At 43.9% G+C, this 27,159-nt stretch overlaps 1 protein-coding gene across 2 annotated transcripts in view; it reads left to right on the top strand.

The window, feature by feature from the left end:
• The window catches only part of imp3 (IMP U3 small nucleolar ribonucleoprotein 3), a 330,757-nt gene extending 304,705 nt beyond the window's left edge, over nt 1-26,052 (top strand). For both annotated transcript variants that reach the window (XM_070887440.1, XM_070887441.1), the window contains 2 exons: nt 21,702-21,774; nt 24,811-26,052. In XM_070887440.1, the coding sequence (XP_070743541.1) occupies nt 21,702-21,774; nt 24,811-24,837 (100 nt within the window). In that variant the 3' untranslated portion in view covers nt 24,838-26,052. The remainder of the gene's footprint in view (nt 1-21,701; nt 21,775-24,810) is intronic.
• Nucleotides 26,053-27,159: the final 1,107 nt, after the last annotated feature.

The following is a 27,159-nucleotide window of genomic DNA, read 5'->3' on the forward strand; positions in this document are numbered from 1 at the left end:
TTTTAATATAAAAATTATTGATAAAATGTTATTTTTCTATCTTAAACTCTTACACAGGTAAAAGTAAGCGCTACGCCTGCTTTTACCAGGCATACGAGTTTGAAGGACATTCGCTGGGCAAGAGTTGGGCAAATAGCCCAAATCTCTGCCCGCACTTAGCCTTCTCTTGGGGATCTGTGCAATCTGTCAAAAGACATTTTGACAGTTTGCAAATGCCGGTTCTCGGTGCACCACGAGCCAAGAACCGGCACTTGCGATGCCTCTTCGGGTGCTTGCGCATATCGTACGCATCCGGAGAGGCTGCAATTTATGGCCCATTGTCACTGGGCCAAAGTCCTCGATCTCCCCACCTAACAGCATTGTGGGAGCAACTTCACCAAATGGACTGCAGCGGTTCAACTGCAAGGTCCACAACCACCTTCTCAATGGCAACTAAGGATCGGCATTAAATGCTGGCCTTGCCAGTGACACTGACATCTTGAGAATTAACAAAACAAAGTGCTGCATCACCGGATCAGGCCCACTATATAAAATGAGTTTGAGACACCTCCACTCGGATGGTACCAGGGATGAGGGGGTCACAGTTACGAAGACACTTGAAAAGTTGTGGCTTTTTTCATCTGAGTCGGTGACCTGATAGATGTGTTCAAAATCATTAAGGATTATATGGAGATAAATAGTAATGGCTTGTTTCAAATGGTTGGTGTCATGGCAACAAGAGGGCACAATGTAAGATCACTACCACACAAAGTTAAAAGGATGTTGGAAGAAATCTCCGGATACAGTGTTGTTTGAATCTGGAATTCTCTGATGCAAACTGTTGTTGAGGCAGAGTCTGTAAATTGTTCTCGAATACTAATACTGCTTGAATGCTAAAGGATGCCGGGCACAAATAGGAAAGTGGGATTGGACTAGGTAGTTGGTGGAGAAAAACCTGCTGGGACAAATGGCCCATTTCTATGCAGTAACTCTCTGATTGTATGTAAAACAACCTGAGCATGTGCCCAAAGCCTGTGCAGGTGTTTAACGATTGTACTGTGCTCATGTACACCTGCAGTGTTTGTCATATGGCTCCTCGATATTTACATTATGTCTTGTCTGAGCTGATGGCAGCAAGAGAATTCATTGTAAATGGTTGTACACTTAGTCAGTTACTTTGAAAAAAACAATGTTTAAGAAATGATACTATCTCCCAAGTTTCCACTGTGACCTGAATTTAAGGGTCAAATTGTATTACTCATTTGAGATTGTGCAAGATATGTCGAATATATGAAACTGGGTGGAGATAGAACTACTGAACTAGAGTTTGAGACTGGTGTGTTGCAAAATTCACTTTATAGGACCAGAAATATATTCATTGACATTTTGTGTTTTACCTCCCAAAAAAAGGCTTGTCCTCTGTGGCATAGCATTTCCCAAATGGAAGGGTTAGCACACAACTGGATTTTTGACCTTTCCCCTCTAAAGCCAAACAATTGGATGAGGTGATTTTGAATTTGCTTGTATTTTTTTTTTTCCTCCTTCCTCTTTCCCCCACCCTTCCGATTGAGCAAGCATGTAGGTTGAACTTTGTACCTCTCCCGATGGCAGAACCAAGACGATTGAATTCTCTTGTGGGAAGTCACAAGTGTGAGCCTGCATCCTACGGTTCTGTGGAGACAAGTTAGGGGAGTCAAATACCTTATTCATCATTTGCTATTCGCAATACTCTACAACTCTGGCCACATCTGCTGGGGGTTATTGCAATGAGGTAGGTTATCCAGAGATTGGCCTCTTGGCCACTATTCAGGACAAGGCTCCAGGGGTTCTGATACCAGTTCTGAGATGACTGGGGGAGGGGGGGCAATATCCCTTGACAGTCTGTAAATCTCTTGTCAGGTGAAATTTCCTTCATTTCTCTCGCTCTCTGCCCTTCTCCCAAACCCATTTCTCTCATAACAATGTGTTAGAGTCTGGACTCTTCAAACATGATTTTCTTATTTAAATTGCCTGGCAACAATTTCTGTAAGCAGTCCAAAATCTGCGTCTTTCATGTTCTACCTTGATTTAATGATTAACCCAGTTTGTCATGAGCATACTAGAAGTCCCACTACATATTCAATCTGTCAAAAGATGGAAAATGTTGTGTGCTCAACCAGATTCATTTACAGTTTAAATAAAGTCCAGGTTATAGCAGGGCACTTGAGGCAACCAGCTCGGAAAAACATGGGTTAAAGTAGTTGGCTTCCACTCTAAAAAGTGGCTGAATAGTCCAATACAAGCGCCACAGTCCCTGTCACAGGTGGGACAGATAGTTGTTGAGGGAAAGGGTGAGTGGGACTGGTTTGCCGCATGCTCTTTCTGCTGCCTGAGCTTGATTTCTGCATGCTCTTGGCGATGAGACTCAAGGTGCTCAGCGCCCTTCCGGATGCACTTCCTCCACCTCGGTCGGTCTTTGGCCAGGGACTCCCAGGTGTCGGTGGAGATGTTGCACTTTATCAGAGAGGCTTTGAGGGTGTCCTTTTAATGTTTCCTCTGCCCGCCTTTGGCTTGTTCGCCGTGAAGGAGTTCTGAGTAGAGCGCTTGCTTTGGGAGACTCGTGTCTGGCATGCGAACGATGTGGCCTACCCAGCGGAGCTGATCGAGTGTCGTCAGTGCTTCAATGCTGGGGATGTTAGCCTGGTCGAGGACGCTAACGTTGGTGCGTCTGTCCTCCCAGGGGATTTGTAGGATCTTGCGGAGACGTTGGTGGTATTTCTCCAACGACTTGAGGTGTTTACTGTACATGGTCCATGTCTGTGAGTGACATACCAGCACTTCTATCATATATATATCACTAGATCAGGAACTGTTTGCGGATTTGCTGGCAGTCCATACTGCTTCTCCTCTGTTAATGACGTGTTTCTTTCCTGGGCGACATACCACCCTGGATAATGAAAGATGTCTGGAACATGCAATCTTTAGTTACTCAGATTATTTCTACTTGAAACTTGGATTAGATTCTGGGCAAATTGAGGCTATAGTCAAGGTCATGTGCATGAGTTAATTTGTCAGCCCTTATCGAAGTTACAAAGAAAGTCACTTGAACCTCACTTTATATTTACTGGAGAAAGGAACAGTGAGAGGAGGCATTATGCAGGTCTTTAAAATAATGAAAGGTACAGATATGGTTGAAAGAGGCCAGCTATTTAACTCGGGTACTGAGCGTAGGACTGAAGGACGCAACTATAACATCCATAAATTTCAAGATAAAGTTGGAGATTAGAAAGAAAAAAAGTTGTCATCCAGCACCGGAGATGCTGAGAACAGATTGCCAGAGAAAGCAAGCGAGACCTCTGTAAAGAAGCTAGATCGGTGCTTGTTAAGAGAAGAGATTGAGAGTTATAAAAGTAATAAGGCGGCTTGATACAATTTTTCCCCCTCAGAGGAGGTAGGGGAAAGTATTTTGTGTTCCTTCAAGTAGATCAACAGGAGATAGTGGGAAATCCACAATAGTATAATTGTACTTGGAGCCATTGACTTGACCACAAGTCATTTTTTCACTCCAAGCTCGTCTTGTGTGGCATTTGCATAGAGCAGCTCTAACTAGCTGTCTTGTTTAAAAATTATATCTAAATTTCACTTGTCTCCAGAAATCATCATACTTTCACTGTTCAGATGCCATTTGCTTATTATTTATAAAATAAATATATCTGCACTTTATAGAAAGCCTAATCGGAGCCACCCTAGTGCTTATATAATTGAGTCGGGTACATGTTGTTTGTGGCACTGAAAGCTGTGCTTAGCTGGCCAGAAACAAGATTTTAATGGAAAGTGGCCTCTCAACGTCTCCACATTTCTCATCCACGTGAAAGTGTTCTTTTGTAATCCACTGGGTAACTGTACAGCCAGGTGTGGTGCTGAACCACACGGACCAGGAAGCCCCTAAGTTCAGTTTGTAGTTAATGCTAAGCTAGCTAATCGTCGCTGGGGCATCGGCTACTGTCTGCCTCCTGGAAAGCGCATGGATATGAATGTTGAGAGAGGACTGGTTCAATCTTGGCTGTCATGCCTCCCAGGATTATTCTGTTAACACTCACTTGCCAGACTCTTGTGAAGATAAGGACTGTGTGTGAGGTACTAGAGGCAAGCTGACATCCCTGGAATCTCACTCTGGCGTAAGCCACTGCCTTCACTACAGGAGGCGGTAAACATAAGAAATAAGGAGCAGGCGTAGGCCATACGGCCCCTCGAGCCTGCTCCGCCATTCAATAAGATCATGGCTGATCTGATCAGCTTCACTTCGCCGCCCGCTCCCCGTAACCCCTTATCCCCTTATTGTTTAAGAAACTGTCTATTTCTGTCTTAAATTTATTCAATATCCCAGCTTCCACAGCTCTCTGAGGCAGCGAATTCCACAGATTTACAACCTTCTGAAAGAAGAAATTTCTTCTCATCTCTGTTTTAAATGGGCGGCCCCTTATTATAAGACCATGCCCTCTAGTTCTAGTCTCCCCCATCAGTGGAAACATCCTCTTTGCAGCCACCTTGTCAAGCCCCCACATCATCTTATACATTTCGATAAGATCGTCCCTCATTCTTCTGAATTCCAATGAGTAGAGGCCCAACCTACTCAACCTTTCCTCATGTCAACCCCCTCATCCCCGGAATCAAACTAGTGAACCTTCTCTGAACTGCCTCCAAAGCAAGTATATCCTTTCGTAAATATGGAACCTAAAACTGCACGCAGTATTCTAGATGTGGATAGAGAATTGGCTGGCTAACAGAAAGCAGAGAGTGGGGATAAATGGGTCCTTTTCGGGTTGGAAATCGATGGTCAGTGGTGTGCCACAGGGATCGGTGCTGGGACCACAACTGTTTACAATATACATAGATGACCTGGAAGAGGGGACAGAGTGTAGTGTAACAACATTTGCAGATGACACAAAGATTAGTGGGAAAGCGGGTTGTGTAGAGGACACAGAGAGGCTGCAAAGAGATTTAGATAGGTTAAGCGAATGGGCTAAGGTTTGGCAGATGGAATACAATGTCGGAAAGTGTGAAGTTATCCACCTTGGGAAAAAAAACAGTAAACGGGAATATTATTTGAATGGGGAGAAATTACAACATGCTGCGGTGCAGAGGGACCTGGGGGTCCTTGTGCATGAATCCCAAAAAGTTAATTTGCAGGTGCAGCAGATAATCAGGAAGGCGAATGGAATGTTGGCCTTCATTGCGAGAGGGATGGAGTACAAAAGCAGGGAGGTCCTGCTGCAACTGTATAGGGTATTGGTGAGGCCGCACCTGGAGTACTGTGTGCAGTTTTGGTCACCTTACTTAAGGAAGGATATACTAGCTTTGGAGGGGGTACAGAGACGATTCACTAGGCTGATTCCGGAGATGAGGGGGTTACCTTATGATGATAGATTGAGTAGACTGGGTCTTTACTCTTTGGAGTTCAGAAGGATGAGGGGTGATCTTATAGAAACATTTAAAATAATGAAAGGGATAGACAAGATAGAGGCAGAGAGGTTGTTTCCATTGGTCGGGGAGACTAGAACTAGGGGGCACAGCCTCAAAATACTGGGGAGCCAATTTAAAACCGAGTTGAGAAGGAATTTCTTCTCCCAGAGGGTTGTGAATCTATGGAATTCTCTGCCCAAGGAAGCAGTTGAGGCTAGCTCATTTAATGTATTCAAGTCACAGATAGATAGATTTTTAACCAATAAGGGAATTAAGGGTTACGGGGAGTGGGCGGGTAAGTGGAGCTGAGTCCACGGCCAGATCAGCCATGATCTTGTTGAATGGCGGAGCAGGCTCGAGAGGCTAGATGGCCTACTCCTGTTCCTAATTCTTATGTTCTTATGTGTGGCCTCACCAATACTTATATAGCTGTAGCAAGACTTCCCTGCTTTTATACTCCATCCCCTTTGCAATAAAGGCCAAGATACCATTGGCCTTCCTGATCACTTGCTGTACCTGCATACTGTCCTTTTGTGTTTCATGCACAAGTACCCCCAGGTCCCGCTGTAATGTGGCACTTTACAATCTTTCTCCATTTAAATAATAACTTGTTCATTTATTTTTTTCTGCCAAAGTGCATGACCTCACACTTTCCAACATTATACTCCATTGCCAAATATTTGCCCACTCACTTAGCCTGTCTATGTCCTTTTGCAGATTTTTTTGTGTCCTCCTCACACATTGCTTTTCCTCTCATCTTTGTATCGTCAGCAAACTTGGCTACGTTACACTCAGTCCCTTCTTCCAAGTCGTTAATTATAGATTGTAAATAGTTGGGGTCCCAGCATTGATCCCTGCGGCACCCCACTAGTTACTGGTTGCCAACCAGAGAATGAGCCATTTATCCCGACTCTCTGTTTTCTGTTAGTTAGCCAATCCTCTATCCATGCTAATATATTGCCTCCAACCCCGTGAACTTTTATCTTGTGCAGTAACCTTTTATATGGCACCTTGTCACATGTCTTCTGGAAGTCCAAATATACCACATCCATTGGTTCTCCTTTATCCACCCTGTTCCTAAAGAACTCCAGCAAATTTGTCAAACATGACTTCCCCTTCATAAATTCATGCTCACTCTGCCTGACCAAATTTTGCTTTTCCAAATGTCCTGCTACTGCTTCTTTAATAATGGACTCCAACATTTTCCCAACCGCAGATGTTAGGCTAACTGGTCTATAGTTTCCTGCTTTTTGTCTGCCTCCTTTTTAAAATAGGGGTGTTACATTTGCACTTTTCCAATCTGCTGGGACCTCCCCACAATCCAGGGAATTTTGGTAAATTACAACCAAAGGAAGAAACTAAGCCGACTTTTGGAACATGGAGACAATGAGTGGACAAGGATCCATTACAGTAATGTTCTTCACATACCCAGACTCATTTTCACCCTCAGTGAGCTAACCTAGAATGCTGTTCCATTCCCAGCAACGAATTTGCATCCTTTTCTTCAAATGGCACAGTTGCTGTTGATCAATCATGAGTAACCTTTGTGGTTTACAGAGCATAAATACGCAATTGTTTACAGCACATCTTGACGATGGTGCTTCTGTAATCTGAGAGGTTTTAACCATCACCAACTTTTGGAACAAGAAGCTGCCACCCTTTCAGAAAGCTTGCCAACAGGTGATTGAAGTAGAAGAAGGGCACATGCTGCTCTCCACATGCCCACCCCCATAAATTTGTGGCAGCATCTTTAAACTCTGGAATCCATGTAGATTTGAGACAGCTCCACATGAAATAGAGCAAGAACTTGCAAAGCACAATGCATGGCAGGGTTAGTGTAGAGAGAAGGTGGCAGGTGGGGGGCGTGGGGTGCATGTCCCTGGAGCAAAGTGTGCAGCTGTAAACTTTCTGTGCAATGCAGAACTTTTTGCCGCAATAGCTTTTGTAATTTTGACGTCAAAGAACATTGGAGTAGAAAGGGCTGCATTTGAGATGGGTTTTTGAAAGTAATCCCCTTTCGCAGTAGTTGAATTGCACATGTCCCACACACATTAAAAGCCGCACAGAACAGTGTTCCATTGTTTCTTTTTCAAGTTGCAATTGTTGCTTAATTAACTCTTAGCTGGGTTCTTTGTGGAGTAAATGCAATTTGAATGATGCGGACCAAATTTATTGATGGAGAACAAGTAGCACTATTTGTGATTGCTCAGGGAATGGGTGGTGCAGTGGGTCAGGCACTGGCCTTTCACCTCTGGGATCCAAGTCCATTGCAGATAGCAGCATGGAAGTCTACTCTGGGTGACTTTGAAGAATCCCATGTGAAATGGGTTTTGACAGTCTTGATCCAGCTGCTACTGAGTTTCTGGTCCACAGCACAGGCCCACTCCAATTTGGCGCAGGTTGACATACTTGGTCTATGTGGCTTCAGGACGACTGCTGTGGAAAATGGACAAAGGCCTGACTGGGGTAGTCGAGGGACTCTGAAGTTGGATCTGAGGTTAATTGTTGGAGCGAAGCAGAGCAGAGGGCGCTTTACTTAACCTGACCTGGCAGTACCTGATGCTAACACTGGGTGCCTGAAATGGAAAGTGTTCCTTTTTCCCAGCATGAACATCTCAGAACTCGGTTCTATTGGTGCTTATGCTAGGTTGTTCTAAATTTAAAAGGGGCTGCTTTTAGCACTGTTGCCTTATTAGTAGATAAATTACAAATCAGAGCGCCAAGCCCCATTAATATTAGCAACTTGAGATTTTTGCAAATTACTGGTGACGCAGCTTTAAACTCTGTGTGGCCCATGGTACGTACCTATATAGCCCATGAAGACTGAGGTTGGTCAACGCTTGTAAAGGCCAGTGATATTTACAAAATGGATTACTGGGGATCAGACCTCCGAGCTGCATATCGGATACTCTTGGGATATTTGACTGCAGTGGTGTGGGCGGTCCGGAGAGTTATCATACTTTTGCTCAGTCCTGACATGCTTTTGTTGTTTCCAGACCCGACCATTCCAGTGCTCTCCTGGTCAGCCTCTAGCCTCTGTAAACTTCGGTTCATCCAAACTCTGCTGCCTGTATCCTAACTCGCACCAAATCCCGTTTACCCATCACCCCTGTGCTCATTGACCTACGATGGCTCCAAGTCCAACAACGTCTCAAATTAAAAATTCTCATCATTGTGTTCAAATCTCTCTATGGCCTCACCCCTCCCTATCTCTAATCTTCTCCAGCCCTACAACCCACCGAGAGCTTCTGTGTTCCACCAATTCTGGCCTCTTGTACACCTCCGATTTTCTTCGTTGTACCACTCATTGCCACCTGTAAATTCAACTATCCAAGCCCTAGGTTCTGGAATTACCTCCCTAAACCTCTCCTCCTCTCTATCTCTCCCTCCTTTTATGACCATAATATATGCATCTGTGAGTATTTTCACAGGTTGGTTGAGTTGCGAGTGGCATAGCCAGACACATGGTGTTCACAAGATTCAATAAAACCCCAGCCAGTTGGGTTCAGGGGGTCCACGATGAGGCAGATGGTTGTGAGCCTGGTGGATGAACTGGTAATGTGTGGTGTGATTGTTAAACATTCGCTAATAAACCAATTCATTCTTAATAGCAATGTGTTGCTATGAATTTTTAAGCAAAGTACCCATGAAGCAAAAACATTACAATGATGCTCCTTAAAACCTACTTTTTTGACCAAGCTTTTAGTCACCCATCCTGATGTCTCCCTCTGGCACTGTGTTAATGTTTGTCTCATTATGCTCTTGTGGAGCACCTTGGGACATTTTACGACATTAAAGGTACTCTATAAATGCAAGTTGTTCAGCCCACCTGCAGTTCCATCAACTGTTGCTGCAATTTGATGAGGATCATAAATGCTGGCTGACTTTTGTCTTCCCTAACCTTGGGTTACTCAGAAAGACAGACTTGCATGTATCTAGCGATTAATCACTTTTCTCGGAAGCTTTTCAAAGTCGTTCACACATAGTGAATTACTTTGAAATTTAGTGACTTATTATGTAAGCAAATTCTGCGCATAGGAAGTTGCTGCTATTATCAATGCGATAAACAACAGTTGAAACTATTTTTGTGGTAGTGTTGGTTGAGGGAGGAATGGCAACCAGATTATTGAAAAAGCTCTACCCTTTAAAATAGTGCTGGGGTTCTTGAACACCCACCTGAACTAATAGGACAAGCAGTCCTCCTCGGTTTCATTCTCACTTGAGGGCTGCATCTCTGACTGTACGGCACTACCTTAGCTATGCATCCACGCACCTAGAGTGGAGCTTAACCCCAAAGCCATCCAACTATGAAACTAGTTTTCAACATGTCGGCTTGCTTCAGTTATAATCGCCCCTCATTCAGAAGACTTGTGGATTCAAGTCCAACACAGACTTGAGCACATAAACTAAGCTCGCACTTTGAAGTACTACTTGGAGAGTGCTGCACTGTCAGAGAATGCTATCTTTTGTGTAGATTGTGTAGAACTAGAAAGGATCCACGGGAAGGTCGCAGACTCACTGCCAGCAGTTCTTGGAGCAGGAGAGCGTACATCTCAAATTCTACTTTAATCAACATTAGAAGTTTCCAGGTTACTTGTGGGAATAATTGGATTGCTTTTCAAAAGAGCCGGCACCGACTCGATGAGCCGAATGGCCTCCTGTGCTGTACTACTTAATGATTCTATGTGGAAAATCTTGTACTGTGGAAAATTAGTGTTTTGAAATCTTTGATGGAAATTAAATTTTCAGTGGGTTGACATTAATGACAGTGGTGAAATTGTATGAGTTTGTGTTGAGATAGTAAGAGCGAAAGAATGTTTTCACCCTGTAATAATTCCATCCCTCCCTTGCTCTCGCTCTCGCTCTGTCTCTCTTGTTTCTCCTCCCGCCATCAATCTGAGTGTATACTTTCCTTGTCTTAATTAATATGTCTTAATTAAATGTAGGTCTAAAACCAGATTAAATGTCAAGTGGTTATAACTGTAGAGTGAAAGCCAATTGCAGCATTGCCCCATGCTTTACTGCCCTCTGCTGGCTATAATCGACATTTCTACCTTATTGCGTGCACATAAGTCATAGACTAATGATTGGTGTGATATGATTGACCAGCACTTCCAAGAAATTACCTTAACCTGAACCTCCTTTCTTTTTGATTCTTTCAGTTTGTATGTGTGTGCTTTTTTTCTGTATAATTACATATGACTATTTCTGCTGAAATGCTGAGTGTTAACATCAATATTACTGGAAACTGGTTGGGAGTATTTCCTCAACCAGACAACAGGAAGGAACTGAATTGATGCAGAGTTATAACTGATGCACTGTGGGTTAATGAGCATCTCTACTGATAATTCAGCTCCCTAGTGTTATATATATCTTGCACTGTTGGAGATGTCGTCTTTCGGATGAGATATTAAACTGTCTGCCTCCTCAGCTGGACATAAAAGATCCAATGGCACTATTTCAAAGAAGAGCAGAGGTGTTATCCCTGATGTCCTGGCCAATATTTATCCCTCAATTAACTTAACAACAAACAGATTATCTGGTCATTATCACATTGCTGTGTGTGGAAGCTTGCTGTGCGCAAATTAGCTGCCATGTTTCCTACATTACAACAGTGACTACAAAGTACTTAATTGGCTGTAAAGTGCTTTGAGATGTCCGGTGAAAGGCATTATATAAATCCAAGTCTTTCTTTCTTTTACTGCCTCTAACCTGTCTTCCCAATGAAGTTATTTACATTTATCCTGTATCTGGAGCCAGCCTTTGGCTCTGTGATAGCATTGCCACCTCTGAGTCAGAAGGGTTCAAAGCCTGTCCCAGATCGTCCTGGTATGTGGGGAGCAGAGCTGCGGCTTTGAATTCCGCACTGCTGTCCAGCAGGATGCCCCCACTTCATCGTATGGGTTAGGAGCCCATAAAGCCCTCCCGCTGTATAGTACTAACCACCTGATCGGCTGGTATAACGAAGGTTACGGCCAGGGAAAGAGCGTTCACGTGGTGGCCGATCAGGCCGTTAATCGGCATGCGAATCCTTCCACTGCTTCACACTATTCTCCAGGGGAAGAGCGTGAAAGTAAGAGAACAACCAGATCTGTTAACCTTGTAGAAATATTAGTAATGGCATTTATGATCAATAAGAGGGCGATAATTTGCAAACCCATTTACACACACGGCTATGTTTATTTTGAGTGAGTTAACACCACCAGATTGTATTTATATAAACACGCCCTTAACATCAAGAAATGTCCTAAAGCACTTCCCGGATACATGAGGAAAAATGCGTGCTGAGCCAAAGAATGAAAAATTGGGAGGGTCGACCAAAAGCTGAGAAGTGGTGGGTTTTAAGGAAGGTCTTGTAGGAGGGGAAGCAGATGAAGACAGGAAGTGAAAAGGTATAGAGCTTTAGGAAGGGCATCAGCGGCAGAATGCTCAGCTGCTGATTGTGGGGCGAATGGGTGTGGGTGAAGGGCACTAGATGCCGGAGTCGTTGGAATAGAGAGCTTGAGAGGGGTGGGAGCAAGTGTTGTATGGCTGGAGGAGGTTGCAGAGCTCATGAGTGACGAGGCCATGGATGGATTTAAACACGAGAATTTAAAATTTGAGGCGTTCGGGGACTGGGAACCAATGTTGGTCAATGAAGACATGTGTGATGGGCAATTGGGACTTGGTGTGGGACAAAAGCAGAGTTTTGGATGTGCTGAAGTTTTCAGGGGTTGGAGGATGGGAGGCCATTGGTGTAATCAAGCTTGGAAATGACAAAGGCGCGAATGCGATTTTCTGTGGCAGATGCGTGTAAATGGGCATGCTTTTGTAGACCGGCTTTGTGATGGAGGGGATATGAGGCAGGTAATTCAGCTTGGTGTTGAATGCAATTTTAAGTTACCGACCACTGGTTCAGTCTAAGACGGTAGCCAGGGAGGAGATTGAAGTCGGTGACCAGCGTATGGGAGTTTATGGTGTGGCCACAGATGATGGCTTCTGTCTTAGAAAATGGGTGCAGGGGTCGGCCCTTCGAGTCTTCCCAGTGTTTAGCTGGAGGAAATTACTGCTCAACCAAAATAGGTTCCATTTTATACCGAAATAAGTTGATCTCATTCCAAATAAGTGATGGATTTGTAGATAGCAATTAATACTGGTATTGCCATTAGTTCTGCAACCTTCAGAGGTTGTAGTACGGTGACTGACTTGGTGCTGGGTCTCGCTGCAGTTGAGTGGGAAGACAGGGCTACAGTGTCTTCAGCCTGCCCACTTGAAAGAGCACAGTCCTGATCGCTGCTTTATTTACAAGTATATTTGCAGGTTAATTGCAGTGCTTCCTTTTTTTGAAAAAAAGAAAATGGGGACATCGAAGTAAAGTGCCAAGGCCCATCGTGCTCAACGTCAGCAAGGCTGTAAAGAGTAGGATCGAGGATGGGCTAAATCACACAGTTGTTGTCAGGTGATGTTGAGCTTGGGTTTTAAAAGCAGTATGTAACTCAGCCATACAGATCAAGAAAGTCACTGCTTTGATCTCCACTCTGTTCTGAGTTTGCTGATTTCAGCAGTGTATTCTGCCTAATTTCAGCGCCGTCGGGGGTGTGGGAGAGGAGGAGGAAAAATCACCCAGAGCTCAGCTGTGATGTCTTCCACTCTCGAGCAGCCTACCGATGCTCACTATCAATGCTCGCACCTGAATAATGGCCCCCGGGTATGTTACTGGTGGGCAGCTATTGGCCAAAAGAACCATATTCCAGCATGAGTTAGCACCTTCAGACGTGGAAAGAAGTAAACCGGTGGAGTTAACGCAAGAGCTCAACCACACAGTTGCATTGTTAAACCTTTTATAGGTCACGTGCTCTGGTCTGTTGCACAGATAATAGAGGCTTGCATTTATATTTGCATAGATCTGCAATCATTTTAAACCATCTTGATACTGCATCCCAAGTCTTATGCTTGCACCTTCCTATGGATGTGTTCCAGTCACTGAGTGTAATTCATTGGGGATTCGTATCTTTCTATCTGTCTGAAATCCAGAGGACCCGTTTATATTTAGTCTAATGCCAGCGGTCATCTGACCTCTCTCTCTCTCTCTCTCTCTCTCTCTCTCTCACACACACACACGTTGATTTATCTCATTTCAGTCCTTATCTGCTGCGTGTGAGGAGGCAAATTGCAGAGCGATTCCTTCATCACCCTCTGTTTGCAATAAGCCAAGCACTGGCGTCCAGCCTGGCCGCAGTCCCTCCTGCTTCAATCAGAAATCAAAGTGACCCTATCACCAATGTTTGGCCTGTTTGTGGCAGCGATACAGTCTGTTCCACGTGTGTCGCCATCTGATAACTGCCTTCATTTATCAGCCCTGATGGCACTGACTGCAACAATGTGTGTTCTGGACAACAGCAACTTGCAATGCTCTGCAGGCCTGACAGGAAGGGAGTATTTGGTAGAATGCACTAACTAGCCAGCTGTGCTTTGTGGTGTCTCAGTGAAAGCATGTGACACAGTTTCTGAGAAAAGTTTTTAAGGGAGAAAGAACCCACAATAAATTCTATTTGTATACAGATACTCAGAAGGAAGAAATGAAGCCATTTTTACAGCAGGAGAACCTGTGACAAAAATCTCGCACATCGCGAAGGCTTTGCATCCGCTCAAATGCTCCTTTATCTCCTCCAGCCCCACAAGCCCCCCCACCACCCGCAAGATGCCTGCGCTCCTCTAATTTTGCCCTCCTGCACATTCCTGATTGTAATCGCTCAACCATTGGTGGTCGTGCCTTCTGTTGGCTCGGCCCCAAGCTCTGGAACTCCCTGTCTAAACCTCTCTACCCCTCTCCTCCTTCAAGACACTCCTTAAAAACCTACCACTTTGACTAAGCTTTTGGTCACCTGCGCTAATTTCTACTTATGCTGCTCAGTGGCAAATTTTTATCGCTTAACACTCCTATGAAGCGCCTTGGGACGTTTCACTACGTTAAAGGCACTATATAAATTCAAGTCGTTGTTTTTCTTTACTTTTAGAATTCCTATTTCCCATCCTCCACTTCCCCTCCCATGCTTCTGAAATATCCCCCTTCCCTCTCCATGCTTCCAGTATTGCCACTGCTCATCATTCTCTATCTCATAGCCACCCCTTCCCTTTTCCAGGGCATCGCTTCTTCTGACCCCCCTCGCCTTTCCACACCTTGGAAAGCCTCCCATTCTAAAACTGTTCCATCACTGTTGCTTTTCACAAGAGTGCGTTAGGGGGCAGCTAAGACTGTTCAAACTGTACGGATAGAAAATTCAAATCAATGAGCCCCTCCAAAAACGACTCCTTCACCACAGTTCTCATCTATGCCTCTATCTGTAGATTTGATAACTCGAGTTGCTGTTCCTATCTAGTCACTATACATGTCGACCAAAATACTGCAAATTCAGCATTGCTGTATAGTTTGGACATCTCGTCAGCTGTGCTTAATAACATGAGCAGCTGTATAAATATGTTAGGAAATTTTGTTGAGTGGGTGTTCTCCAGTTCGTGACAAAATGGAGGGGGCAAGCCACTTGCCCATTACGGACAGTTTTATGGACAGGTGGTAGATTTTTTTCAAACAAAAAAGAAACTGCGAATGCCAGAAACTTGGAGTAAAAACAGGAAGTTCTGGAAATTCGCAGCAGCTCCTGAGTTTTAATGAAGGGTTTCCACCCGAAACATAAGCCTGCCCTTTCTCTCTCTCTAGGTGCTGGCAGATCTGATGTGTATTTCTAGTTTCACTGGCTGTAGCTTGTGTCTGTCTATCTCCTCCCCTCTCTGCTTGTCTGGGGAGAATGCAACTGCAGATGTAGATGGTGTGATGCGAAAAAGAACAGAACCTTTTGAGGGGGGGAGCCAAATGTAGCAGATACTGTTTGTTGTAGAATACGCGCAAGGAATCCAGGGAAGCAGGACGGATTTGTAAACATGCAGGATGGGTTTTTAGCATTGGAGAAGGGGGAATTATATTTTAAGTGTCGGTCACTTGAGATAAGGTAAATTAAGATTGATCAAAATATCTGTGCAGTGTCAGCGTTGTTGGAGCACTTGGATAACGTGCTCAGAAGATATCATCATAGACAGTCCCTTGAAATCAAGGAAGACTTGCTTCCACTCGAAAAGTGAGTTCTCAGGTGGCTGAACAGTCCAATATGGGAATTACAGTCTCTGTCACAGGTGGGACAGATGGTCGTTGAAGGAAAGAGTGGGTGGGACTGGTTTGCCGCACGCTCCTTCCACTGTCTGAGCTTGGTTTTTGCATACTTTCGGCGACGAGACTCGAGGTGCTCAGCGCCCTCCCGGATGTTCTTCCTTGACTTAGTACGGTCTCTGGCCAAGGACTCCCAGGTGTCAGTGGGGATGTTGCATTTTATCAAGGAGGCTTTGAGGATGTCCTTGAAACGATTCCTCTGCCCACCTGGGGCTTGCTTGCCGTGTAGGAGTTCCGAGAAGAGCGCTTGTTTTGGGAGTCTTGGGTCTGGCATGCGAACAATATGGCCTGCCCAGCGGAGCTGGTCGAGTGTGGTCAGTGCTTCGATGCTGGGCATGTTGGCCTGATTGAGAACACTGACGTTGGTGCGTCTGTCCTCCCAGGGGATTTGCAGGATCTTGCGGAGACATCATTGGTGGTATTTCTCCAGCAATTTGAGGTGTCTACTGTGTATGGTCCACGTTTCTGAGCCATACAGCAGATGTGAACTGACAATGACTAACGTAGATATTGCTTTAACCTGACGATTGTACTAATCATCGCCTCTCTGAACAAGGCAGTTCTAGTTCAGATATGGAGTTTTTAATGAGATGTCTACCTGGGAATTCTCACCATCTTCACCTGCAAACGACAGAAAATGTCCCCAACAAGGTGAAACGGCAAGTTGGTCAGTGACTTGACTTTTCTAGCATATCACTGGCCAAGCTGCCCCTCCATCCATCCACTTCCCCTTAGGTGTTTTTGAAAGGGTTTTTTTTTGTCCAATTTGCACTGGCGAAATGCAACCCTTTCTACTTTAGATATCTGGTATAAGCATCAATCACAGCCAGGTGAACTATAGCACAGTTTGATCAAAGCAAGTGAAGTGCAGAGGACATAACTCCGCTCTGTCTACAGCAGAGTACCACATTGCAGTACCGTGATGGTTCCGTTTCCCCACACCATCTATTCTCCGGCCTTTCTAAGTGACGCTACAATTTGTGCAAGTTTCATGCTGTGGGCACAGCTGCATTAGGGGCTGGATTGCGATGTTCCACACTCATTTCATGTAGCATCCTTACAGCCAGTAAGCAGAGGAAATCTCTATTCTGGAAGTCTGCACTGGAAGGCGACAGTGTGTAACTCCATTCTATCACTCAGTCTCTGCTCCCCTCACTCAGCACAACTTTGCTACCCTGCTCAAAACACCCCATGCCGCCATTTTGTGCGTCCCAACAAACCCCACTGCGTGGATCCTGGGGAAGGAAGGTCAGCAGCAAAAGTTTCCAGGTTTACTGATGAGTCTTGTAGGACATGGGCCCAAGTCCCAGCATTCCTTGACATTTGAGCCAGTTTGTGTTATGTTTCAATGCTGCAGCTTCCCACAGCAAGACTTCCCTCTGGCTCCCCGAGTATAGAAGGACTTATTGTCTTGAAGCTGAGACGTAGTCAGTGGTTCACTAATGTACCCTTCCAGCTGAAGAAGGCTGTTTAGAGGCCAGAATCCACGTAGGAGATCCGATGTCACACAAAAATTTGAAGCACGGAATTAACCCTCTTCCTGCCTCCCACTGCCAAACATACAATTTTACAATTCATAATGTGCACGGCATGTAGAACAAAAAAAAATCTGGATGATTATTTTATGCCCAAAATGAAATCCCAGCTTTTGTTTTATGAGTAGATTGTGTAAAACTTGCTATAGGATCCAGACATGACACAAATCTTGCCTCTGCCTCTTGCCTGTCAGATGAAGGTTTCCCTGGGAAAAAATATTGCTTCCACATTTCACTCCGGATACTTTATACAATGCCGAGTATGTCACACTCAGTACTTGTGTGAGTGAGTTGTAGGTGTGTGAAAGATGCCTATGTTCTGCTGTTGCTGCTTGTTCTCCCCAAGCTATTCTGTTTGAATGGGTGATTCAATTACTTTTGGCGGTTCGTTATGCTGTTAATGACCTATTCGTTTATACAGTAGGCTTCAACTCTGGAAAATGTCTGAGAACTTTACAGTAAGGAGAAGTGTGATGACTGCGCATGAGGAATGGAGATCTTAGGATGGGGCAAGACAGACATTGTCTAAGAGAGTTTGGCGGAGGGGTGGGGGGTGGTATTCAAAGCAGGGAGGACGGACGGAACTCGGTAGAAAGTTCCACAAGGTAGGTATGTAATGCTTGAAGGAGTGGTCGCCAATGTGGAGGGATAGGGTAATGAGGAGAAATCCAGTGAGTGGATAACATGCACACCAACATAAGGCAGGAACAGATCACTGAGGCATGGTGGGGCGAGGCCGTGGAAGGATTTGGACACCATTACCAGAAGTTTGAAATAGCCATGCTGGGAGAGGAGGGGGTGCTGTAGGTGAGGATGTGGGTTTTTAAAGTTGTCAATGAGTTGAAGCTTGTGAAAGGTTGATGTAGGAGGTTAGCTTGGAGGGCACTGAACAACTTCAGCCTCGAGGTGATGAAAACATGAACTTTGATTTTTGGTGGGGGGTGGAGATCGATGGTGCGGGCTGATGACAGGGAGGTGGGGGTGGGGGGTGCCGGGGGGAAGAAATCGATGGTGGAAGGGGAAATAAAAGTTGATTCTAGCAGTCATTCTGAAGCTCAGGTAGGCAAAGCCAGAGAGAAGGGAGGTTGCAAGTTTGATCTGCTGCTTCTATTCAGCTCCTTCAGTTGGGTTGCACAGAGCAGACAGGCACTGTGTCGAGGTCATGGGGAGGGGAAATCAGCTGGGATATTAGCTCATTGCCTCCTAGAGGCTCGGCAAAGAGAGCATTGGCAGAGCTCAAGATAACAGCTTGCTCATCAGCCCTCATAACCAGGCACGTAGGACCTTGAAATTAAAGGGGGGGGGGGTTATTTCTTTAAAGGGTCTGGAAAAGAATGAACCATGAGTCCATCTTAAATGTGATATGTACCAAACTGCTACAGGAGTTTAGTGTTTTGCATGATTAAGTCAATGGTTTGAGACGACGACAGCAGTTAGAAAGTATTTGGCGGTGATTCTGTTCCATGGCATTGCACCAGTCCAGAGAGAATGTGCTGGACAGGTGGAAAGTTGAGCTGGTTCCACACCCACAGTTCTTGAATGTGACAAAAGCAGCAATCAAATTGAAGATATCATTCTGTTAAGTCAGTTACGTATGAATCAAATTACAGCAGTGGGATGAACTTCATTGTAAAGGGAGTGTCCCCTCCTAGTGGCAGGGAATGAGTTCTGCAGGCAGTAAGGTATTAACAGATAAAACCATTCCTCTTTGCTGCGTTTCTCATTGGCGTGGAAATTCCAAAGTCCCGGGCCCGTACGAAGTTTTTACGGACCCGGGAAGACATTGGAAAATCCGGTTGACAGCTGGAGCTTGACAGATCATCCGCAGATCGGGAGTGAGGACATTTGCACGGTGAAGATTGAGGGATTTACGCATATCTTCTCTGGCAAATGTCCTCAAAACTCTTGCGCCTGATAGAAGCAGGGGCATAGCCTACCTTTACAGGCTTAAGAGTTTAAAACATATCAAAAACATGATTAAAATAAAACTTTAAAAAACATTTATAACAACTTTAATTTCTATTAGTGTATTATGTGAGGTGTTTTTTAAATGTTTTATGTAGTGTTTGTGCGTTTTCGGGTTTTTCTCATTCATAGTAATAGGAGATTCGTAACTTATGACTCTCCTATTACTATGAATGAGAAAATACTTAACCTGTGATTGGGTGTTCAGGCCCACGTGACTCCTGCGCACGTCCCAACGTGAACGCGCCGCGATGCACAGTCACGAGAGGCCTCCGGTCCGGGATCTCAAGCGGGAGCGGCAGCTTAAGGTAAGTGCGCATTTTCTGACCTTTCTATAGTGGTTTGCCCACGGGAAGACCTAGAGTGGAATTTCTGGGCCATTATGTTTAATTCATCGTACTCTGGCCGGTTGGGTCCTGGAGCTGGAACATGCTTGGTCTGACGCTGAGAATAGGAATGCACCTGATCCAGTGTGCTGGGTGCAGGGAGACTTAACCGGAGGAGGAGGGGGAGAGGGAGAATGTTGTCCTTTATATTCCCAATTGGAAACAGTTTGCCGGGGAAGAATAGCTTGATAATGCACTAGGCTATGGAAAATCTGTAACTTGCTCATTACCACCGAGCACGATTTATCTCGATCATTTATTAGACACCTGTCCTTGTTGCTGTTTTCTGTGTGATTGGACGCTGTCATTAGGATACCAAATCTATACAGAAGAAAAATAGAATTAACCCTCTTTTTTAAAAAAAAAAATCCTTGTGTATTGCATTGCAGTCTGTGTAATCCCAAAAAACAAGTGCTGCATTTATATTTGGTATGATATGCCTTGTACAGCCATTCCAGTGCAGAGTTTATGGCAAAAACCCAGTCATCGACAGCCACCTGTAAACAGCAGTTATTGGAGCTGAATTCACAGCCCTTACGGGCGCATACGAGGTGCGCACGCTCCTCTTGACAGATCATAGGATTCTGAAGTAAATGGACATTCGTGTAAGGCCTGCTTTTATCAACGTAAGACTTTTAAAGGAAAGAAAAATCAATTTTTTCCAATAATTTAAACATTTAAAAACCTATGAAATAAAATAAGTTTATTTTTAGACCCGTTAAAATATGTAAATTTATTTTTCAAAAAATTAAATTTTTGTTTTAAATAATCATATTCCATTTTGATTAATTTTAAATGTGATATTTAAAAAAACATTATTTTAAGTGTTCGTGTATTTTTGGGGATATTCCTATTCATACTTATGGTGATTCCGTATATATCGAACTCACCATATATATAGAATACCTCTACTTTGATTGGTTTGGCCGGCCCACGTGATCCCATGAGGTTTGCAAAACGCCTATGTCCCTGGGACAGGACCGCAAGTCTCCGAACTTCCCAGACCACCAGGCAAGTTCGTGGATTTTTTTTCGGGTCGGAGGCATCCATCCGCGGGAAGCCCCTGACCTCAATTTCTGCATCAATTATGTCTTGCCTAATGCTCCCTCAGCGTTCAGAATGCTCTCTAAACAAATTGTGCGTAATCTAAATCCCGCAGTGCATTTTCTATGTTAAACTTCTTCATGTATCTTACCTTTTCACTTGCTCTTTTCAACTTTGATATTCTTCTGACTTAAGGGCTTTAGCTCTTCACCTTGTTTTTTCGGTAATTAAAAATATTGGGAACATTAGCAAATTGAACAGAACTTGCTTCCCAGTGACCTACGGTAGTTAGAGGTAACCATCGATTCTGTGACATCCTGTCCCACTTGTAGCACATATAAGGGTGCAGATTTTGGTTCATAGGGAACTCGGTCCACTTATAGTCACTGCCCTTCTGCTCTGAACATGCTCTGTTAGGAGAGAGCTCGAATCATGGCAGATAAAGTGGAATAAATATCACCCGTACATCGAACAAGCTGTTTATAGTTTCAACCTACTTACCATGGGATGGCTTCTGATTGCCACTGAACAATTCTAATAAAAAGCCAATATTAATTGAAAGGCATATTTTCAGTGGGTTCACAAAATCACCAGCTGAAGGAGCTTCTCCATCGCTATAGGAACTGTGGTAGTAAAAGTGAAGTTCAGCAGCAAAGAAACGTGTCGGCCAAACTGACCCCTGCCCGTTTCAGGTTTTCGCCACCTTCGGTTTTGGGTGGAGTGCGAGCCTAACTGTGGCACCTTAGCTCCCCAAAATGTTAGTGGAAACAGGTAAAGTTTGCATTTTTTTTTTAAACACTGCATGTGGCAATAAGCTGCTTAGACAAAGGCTGGTGCATGCACTGTTTATAACCATTTTATATTTGAACCTGACCTGTCTCAGACCAGGAGGAGACAAATTGCTTCAAAGTCCATTTTATGATGAGAAGAGCATGAGCAGTGGGAGGGCTGTTTTCTCCCTACTGTTAGTGAAAGGCCCTTGCAGCACAAACGTGGCAGTGTGGGGAACAGGAGGGCAGTGTTAAACTGGAAATGCTGGTAACCGCAGGTAAAAGACTGTGTGCATTTATCAACCTTGGTGCAAGATAGTCTAAATACTTTTTGAATATCTGTTTGTTAACTTGCCCATTTTTTGTGCTCAACCTGCAGGAATACGGAAGACTATGTAACCTGGGTGGATTCTTCAAAGATCAAACAACATGTCATGGAGTACAATGAAGAGGTATTCTTAACAACTTTCTCTCAAATCTATCTGATTAACTTGTGCCTGCAATTCAGTGGGGAAGATCTGCCCAAGGTAGTCTTTTGATGGATTTTAATTTTCTGCTTGGGCCTGACACTTGAAGCTTCAGAATCCACTGCGCACTATGTCACAAGTCACTCCAAAGCTATAATTTATTTTTCACTACCAGCAAATGTCTGATTCTTTGGCTGCAGATCGGCACTTGTCCTGGCAGCTGGAAATTATGTCTTGCGCAGGGAGATGTAGAAAGGGACGCAGTGGCTAAGATCAGTGTATGCTGTGGCGCAGTGGGCACCACACTTGCCTCTGAGTCAGAAGGTTGTGGGTTCAATTCCCACTCCAGGAACCTGTGCACATAAACCTAAGCTGACATAGTGCAGTGCTGAAGGAGCGCTGCACTGTCGGAGGTGCCATCTTTCAGATGAGACATTAAACCGAGGCCCCGTCTGCCCTCTCGAGAACGTAAGAGATCCCATGCCACTATTTCTAAGAAGAGCAAGGGAGTTATCGCCAGTGTCCTGGCCAATAGTTATCCCTCAATCAACATAACAAAAAAAAAACAGATTATCTGGTCATTATCACCTAGAAACATAGAAAATAGGTGCAAGAGCAGAAGATAAAGGTACGCGGAGTCAGAGGAAATGTATTAGCATGGATCGAGAATTGGCTGGCGAACAGAAAGCAGAGAGTCGGGATAAATGGGTCCTTTTCGGGTTGGAAATCGGTGGTTAGTGGTGTGCCACAGGGATCGGTGCTGGGACCACAACTGCTTACAATATACATAGATGACCTGGAAGAGGGGACAGAGTGTAGTGCAACAAAATTTGCAGATGACACTAAGATTAGTGGGAAAGCGGGTTGTGTAGAGGACACAGAGGCTGCAAAGAGATTTGGAAAGGTTAAGCGAATGGGCTAAGGTTTGGCAGATGGAATACAATGTTGGGAATTGTGAGGTTATCCACCTTGGGGAAAAAAAAACAGTAAAAGGGAATATTATTTGAATGGGGAGAAATTACAACATGCTGCGGTGCAGAGGGATCTGGGGGTCCTTGTGCATGAATCCCAAAAAGTTAGTTTGCAGGTGCAGCAGGTAATCAGGAAGGCGAATGGAATGTTGGCCTTCATTGCAAGAGGGATGGAGTACAAAAGCAGGGAGGTCCTGCTGCAACTGTATAGGGTATTGGTGAGGCCGCACCTGGAGTACTGTGTGCAGTTTTGGTCACCTTACTTAAAGAAGGATATACTAGCTTTGGAGGGGGTACAGAGACGATTCACTAGGCTGATACCGGAGATGAGGGGGTTACCTTATGAAGATAGATTGAGTAGACTGGGTCTTTACTTGTTGGAGTTCAGAAGGATGAGCGGTGATCTTATCGAAACATTTAAAATAATGAAAGGGTTAGACAAGATAGAGGCAGAGAGGTTGTTTCCACTGGTCAGGGAGACTAGAACTAGGGGGCACAGCCTCAAAATACGGGGGAGCCAATTTAAAACAGAGTTGAGAAGGAATTTCTTCTCCCAGAGAGTTGTGAATCTGTGGAATTCTCTGCCCAAGGAAGCAGTTGAGGCTAGCTCATTGAATGTATTCAAGTCACAGATAGATAGATTTTTAACCAATAAGGGAATTAAGGGTTATGGGGAGCGGGCGGGTAAGTGGAGCTGAGTCCACGGCCAGATCAGCCATGATCTTGTTGAATGGCGGAGCAGGCTCGAGGGGCGAGATGGCCTACTCCTGTTCCTAATTCTTATGTCCTTATGTAGGCCATTCGGCCCTTTGAGCCTGCACCACCAATCAATATGATCATGCAACTTCAGTACCCCATTCCTGCTTTCTCTCCATACCCCTTGATCCCTTTAGCCATAAGGGCCACATTGCTGTTTGTGGGAGCTTGCTGTGCGCAAGTTGGCTGCCGCGTTTCCCACATTACAACAGTTAATACACTCCAAAAATATTTCATTGGTTGTAAAGCGCTTTGAGATGTCCGGTGGTCATGAAAGGCACTATATAAATGCAAGTCTTTTAGTCATACAGACCAAGGAGGTGCCATGGTGAAACAGTGTTTCATGTTTTTGAACTGAGGTCAAGGAGGGTAGTGGTGGAGATGCTAACTTGGCTTCTTTGTCCCCTGCTGGAAGTGGGGTCTGTGTGCGGTTGTTGGATAAAGACAGAATTGGGCTCGACTGTGATGCTCTTTGCAATTGAAAAGCCAGCCAGCTGACTTAATTTAATGGTAGCACTCCTCTGAGTCAAATGTTCAAGCCCACACCAAGACTTGAGCTCATAATCTAGGCTGACGTGGCAGTGCAGTTGTGAGGAAGCGCTGCACTGTCTATAGTGCCGTCTGTCAGATAAGATGTTAAACTGAGACCCCATCCACTTTTTTCAGTTGAACATGAAAGATTTTGTGGCAGTATTTGAAGAAGAGCAGAGTGTGTTCCCGGTGTCCTGGCCAACATTCCTTCCTCAAATAACTTCTCCAAAACAGATTAACTTGTCATTTATCTCATTTGTTATGTATGGGACCTTGCTGTGAGCATACTGGCTGTCATATTTTCCTACATTGCCTGCGCATTGAAAATTAATAAATTGGCTGTTTGGGTGTCCAAGGCCATGACAGGTGCTATATAAACACAGATTCTTTCTTTAATAACGCCTGGGGCTGGAAACAAATGGAGCTAAAAATAAAAAAAGGAGATTTTTGGAAATTGCATTTATAAAACCTTTAACCTAGATAAATGTCCCAAGTCGCTTCACAAAGCCATCAATAAATAACTGGACACTGAGCATAAGAAAGATTTTAGGAGGGGTGACCAAATGCTTGGTCTGAAAACATCAGCCTGAACTCCTGTGCATTTTCTCTTTTGTAATACTATACCTGTGTTATGACATTTTTAAAAAGTTTTAAATGTTATATTTAAATTAAGCTGGAATATATTTGAAAAATGCATTTGTTGATTGGTGTAACAGTCTGGAAGATGTTCATTTTTTTTTCCCTTTTTGTTTTCTCCCCCCAGAGAGATGACTTTGACCTGGTTGTCTAGTTCCATGTCTTTGTGCTGACTGCCCTCTGCATTATTTTAAGTAGAGTGAATATCTCCTTGGTGACCTACACTGACTGCACATCACCGCTGCTGAAATGTCCTGACTTCAGATTATATCTCGAGACTGTATGGTGGAGCTGGGAGTTAGCGATTTTATGAACTTCTGATTGGTTACCCACAACAAATGTCCATTTTATCTCCACTCTAATACATTTGATACTGTCATATATATTTTATAAAACATTGTTATGTCCCAATATAGTAGAATCTCACTAAGTGGTTGCAATGAGTCATTTTACCAGTTTTGCCATTATTTGTGTCAAAACTAATTTATGTGATCAGCATTGAATGGATCTTATGAAGTGGTGACTTGGTGTATCAATGCTTGCACTATCTTCACTGTTGTACCTAGGGATACAACCAGACCAGTTTATGTAAACTGTCCCTTTAAGCCCACCGTTACCTGTACATTAATCTTAACACTGATTCAGCTGCTTCCTGACTGACGGCATGTATGCTGTGTCAGTGCAGTCCTGTCATTGATCTGATACAGTTCTGAACATGGTTTGAAGTAAACTGCACGCAAAGGCCCACAAGTGAGCTGCACTCTCCTGTCTCCCTGATCAGTCCAAATACTCTCATATTTTTTTTTTTTTAAAAGCACCAGCAGCCCAGGCCTTTTTGTAACGAAGCGGAGAATTATATTTGAAGCTGCGGTACCCTCTCCACGATCAGCTGCTGAGTCTGAGCAAGGACAAGGAAACAGCAGCTTTGTCCCACAGGGTTTGCAACAGGTGAATTCCCCATATTCAAAATCAAACTGAACCAGCCCCCCTGTTGTCCTTGTCTCTCGGGACTGAAAAAGCATTGCAGACCCAAAATTGGATTTAAAATCACTTAAAATTATTTTTTGGAAAAAAAGATTAATTTTTGCTTTAAACACCCCTCTCAGAACCCTAAATAAACAGTCTTTTTTTTGAGGGGGACCGAAATGTCAGTGGATTGCAAATGTTGGTACCACTGAATAAATACCCTATTGCTGGATTTTTGTAAAAAGATAATGCACAACCTGGTATTTGAGAAAGGTTTGTGCGCAGTTTCAGCTTTACCCGCATGTGTTATCCCCAGCTTAGCGAAGGGGAATGCCCTCTTCTATTTGTCTTTCTCAATTTTTAAAACATTTCAACAAATAAATCCAAGCTCTTTTATATTTTCCATTCTGATTGTGGTTTTCTTTTATAAGCAAAATAACTGGTCCCTTTGTAATAAAGGCAGGCTCCAGGCCAGTGGCATGCAGGGATAGATGGCTATCGGTAAGGATTGTGATGTTTTTTAAAAAAAAAGAAATAATACTGGGTATTGAATAAGAGTACTTTTGGGCTACTGGTTGCCACTGTTAGCAGAAACATCCCTGTTTGCTGAGCATCGGAGCTGATATGCAGACGTGCTAAAATGAAAACTGAATCAGGACGTGGCGAGGCATTGGGTTGTTAACCAGGTGGCAGATTCAAATCCTGACTGACCAAAGGATTTAGGCTATAAGGAGGGACACCGACCGCCCTGTTTTGTTTTTGGGAGAGAAATCCAAGTGTCAAGACGACTTTTAAAACAACACTAATTGTACCCTTCAAACTCCTGTGCCTATGTGGGGGCCAAGCCACACGGGTCGCCATATATAAATGAGAAGTAGTAACATGAAGCTCCCATTGTTGGTTGCAGAGTTGGAATTAACCTTTGACGTAGCTTTGTAATATATTAGAATGTGTTGGAAGTTTATTTCTGGAAAAAGTAATTGAATCAACTGCGGGGATTTTCTTCAATATATGTGTATATATTTTTTAAATGCTTAGATTTCTGCTGGAGCTTTACTTCTCCAATTCAGGTCTGACTTTGAATTTAATCCCAGGCTGAGCACTTTCAGCTTGCTGACCAGATTAACAGGGAGGGTAAAAGAGAAGATGGGGTAAATTGGGAAGTGGTGATTGGATGAGGCCAAGTGTGGGTTTCAGAAACCTGAAGATGGTTGGAGGAAGCGAAGGCTGAGGGATGTGATGTGTTCCAGGTTGGAAGTAAGCAACCGCTTGAAGTTTAATTGGGTTTTGAATTTTTTTTAAAATTCCATATAGATTGGGATTTATTTTGAAGATTAGGTATTTACAGAACTGTTGCTCAATCAGCAAATTTTAGGGAATGTTTCAGTCCATGTTTATGCATGGTAGCATTGGAGATCAATGTTTACAACTCCAAAATTTGATTTTTTTTATAATCTCCTGGCTATTTTTACCTACAGATCTTCAAACAGCAATTGTCACTCAACTTTCA

This window comes from Pristiophorus japonicus, chromosome 8, assembly GCF_044704955.1.
Source record: "Pristiophorus japonicus isolate sPriJap1 chromosome 8, sPriJap1.hap1, whole genome shotgun sequence".
In the NCBI taxonomy this organism is placed as follows: Eukaryota; Metazoa; Chordata; class Chondrichthyes; family Pristiophoridae; genus Pristiophorus; species Pristiophorus japonicus.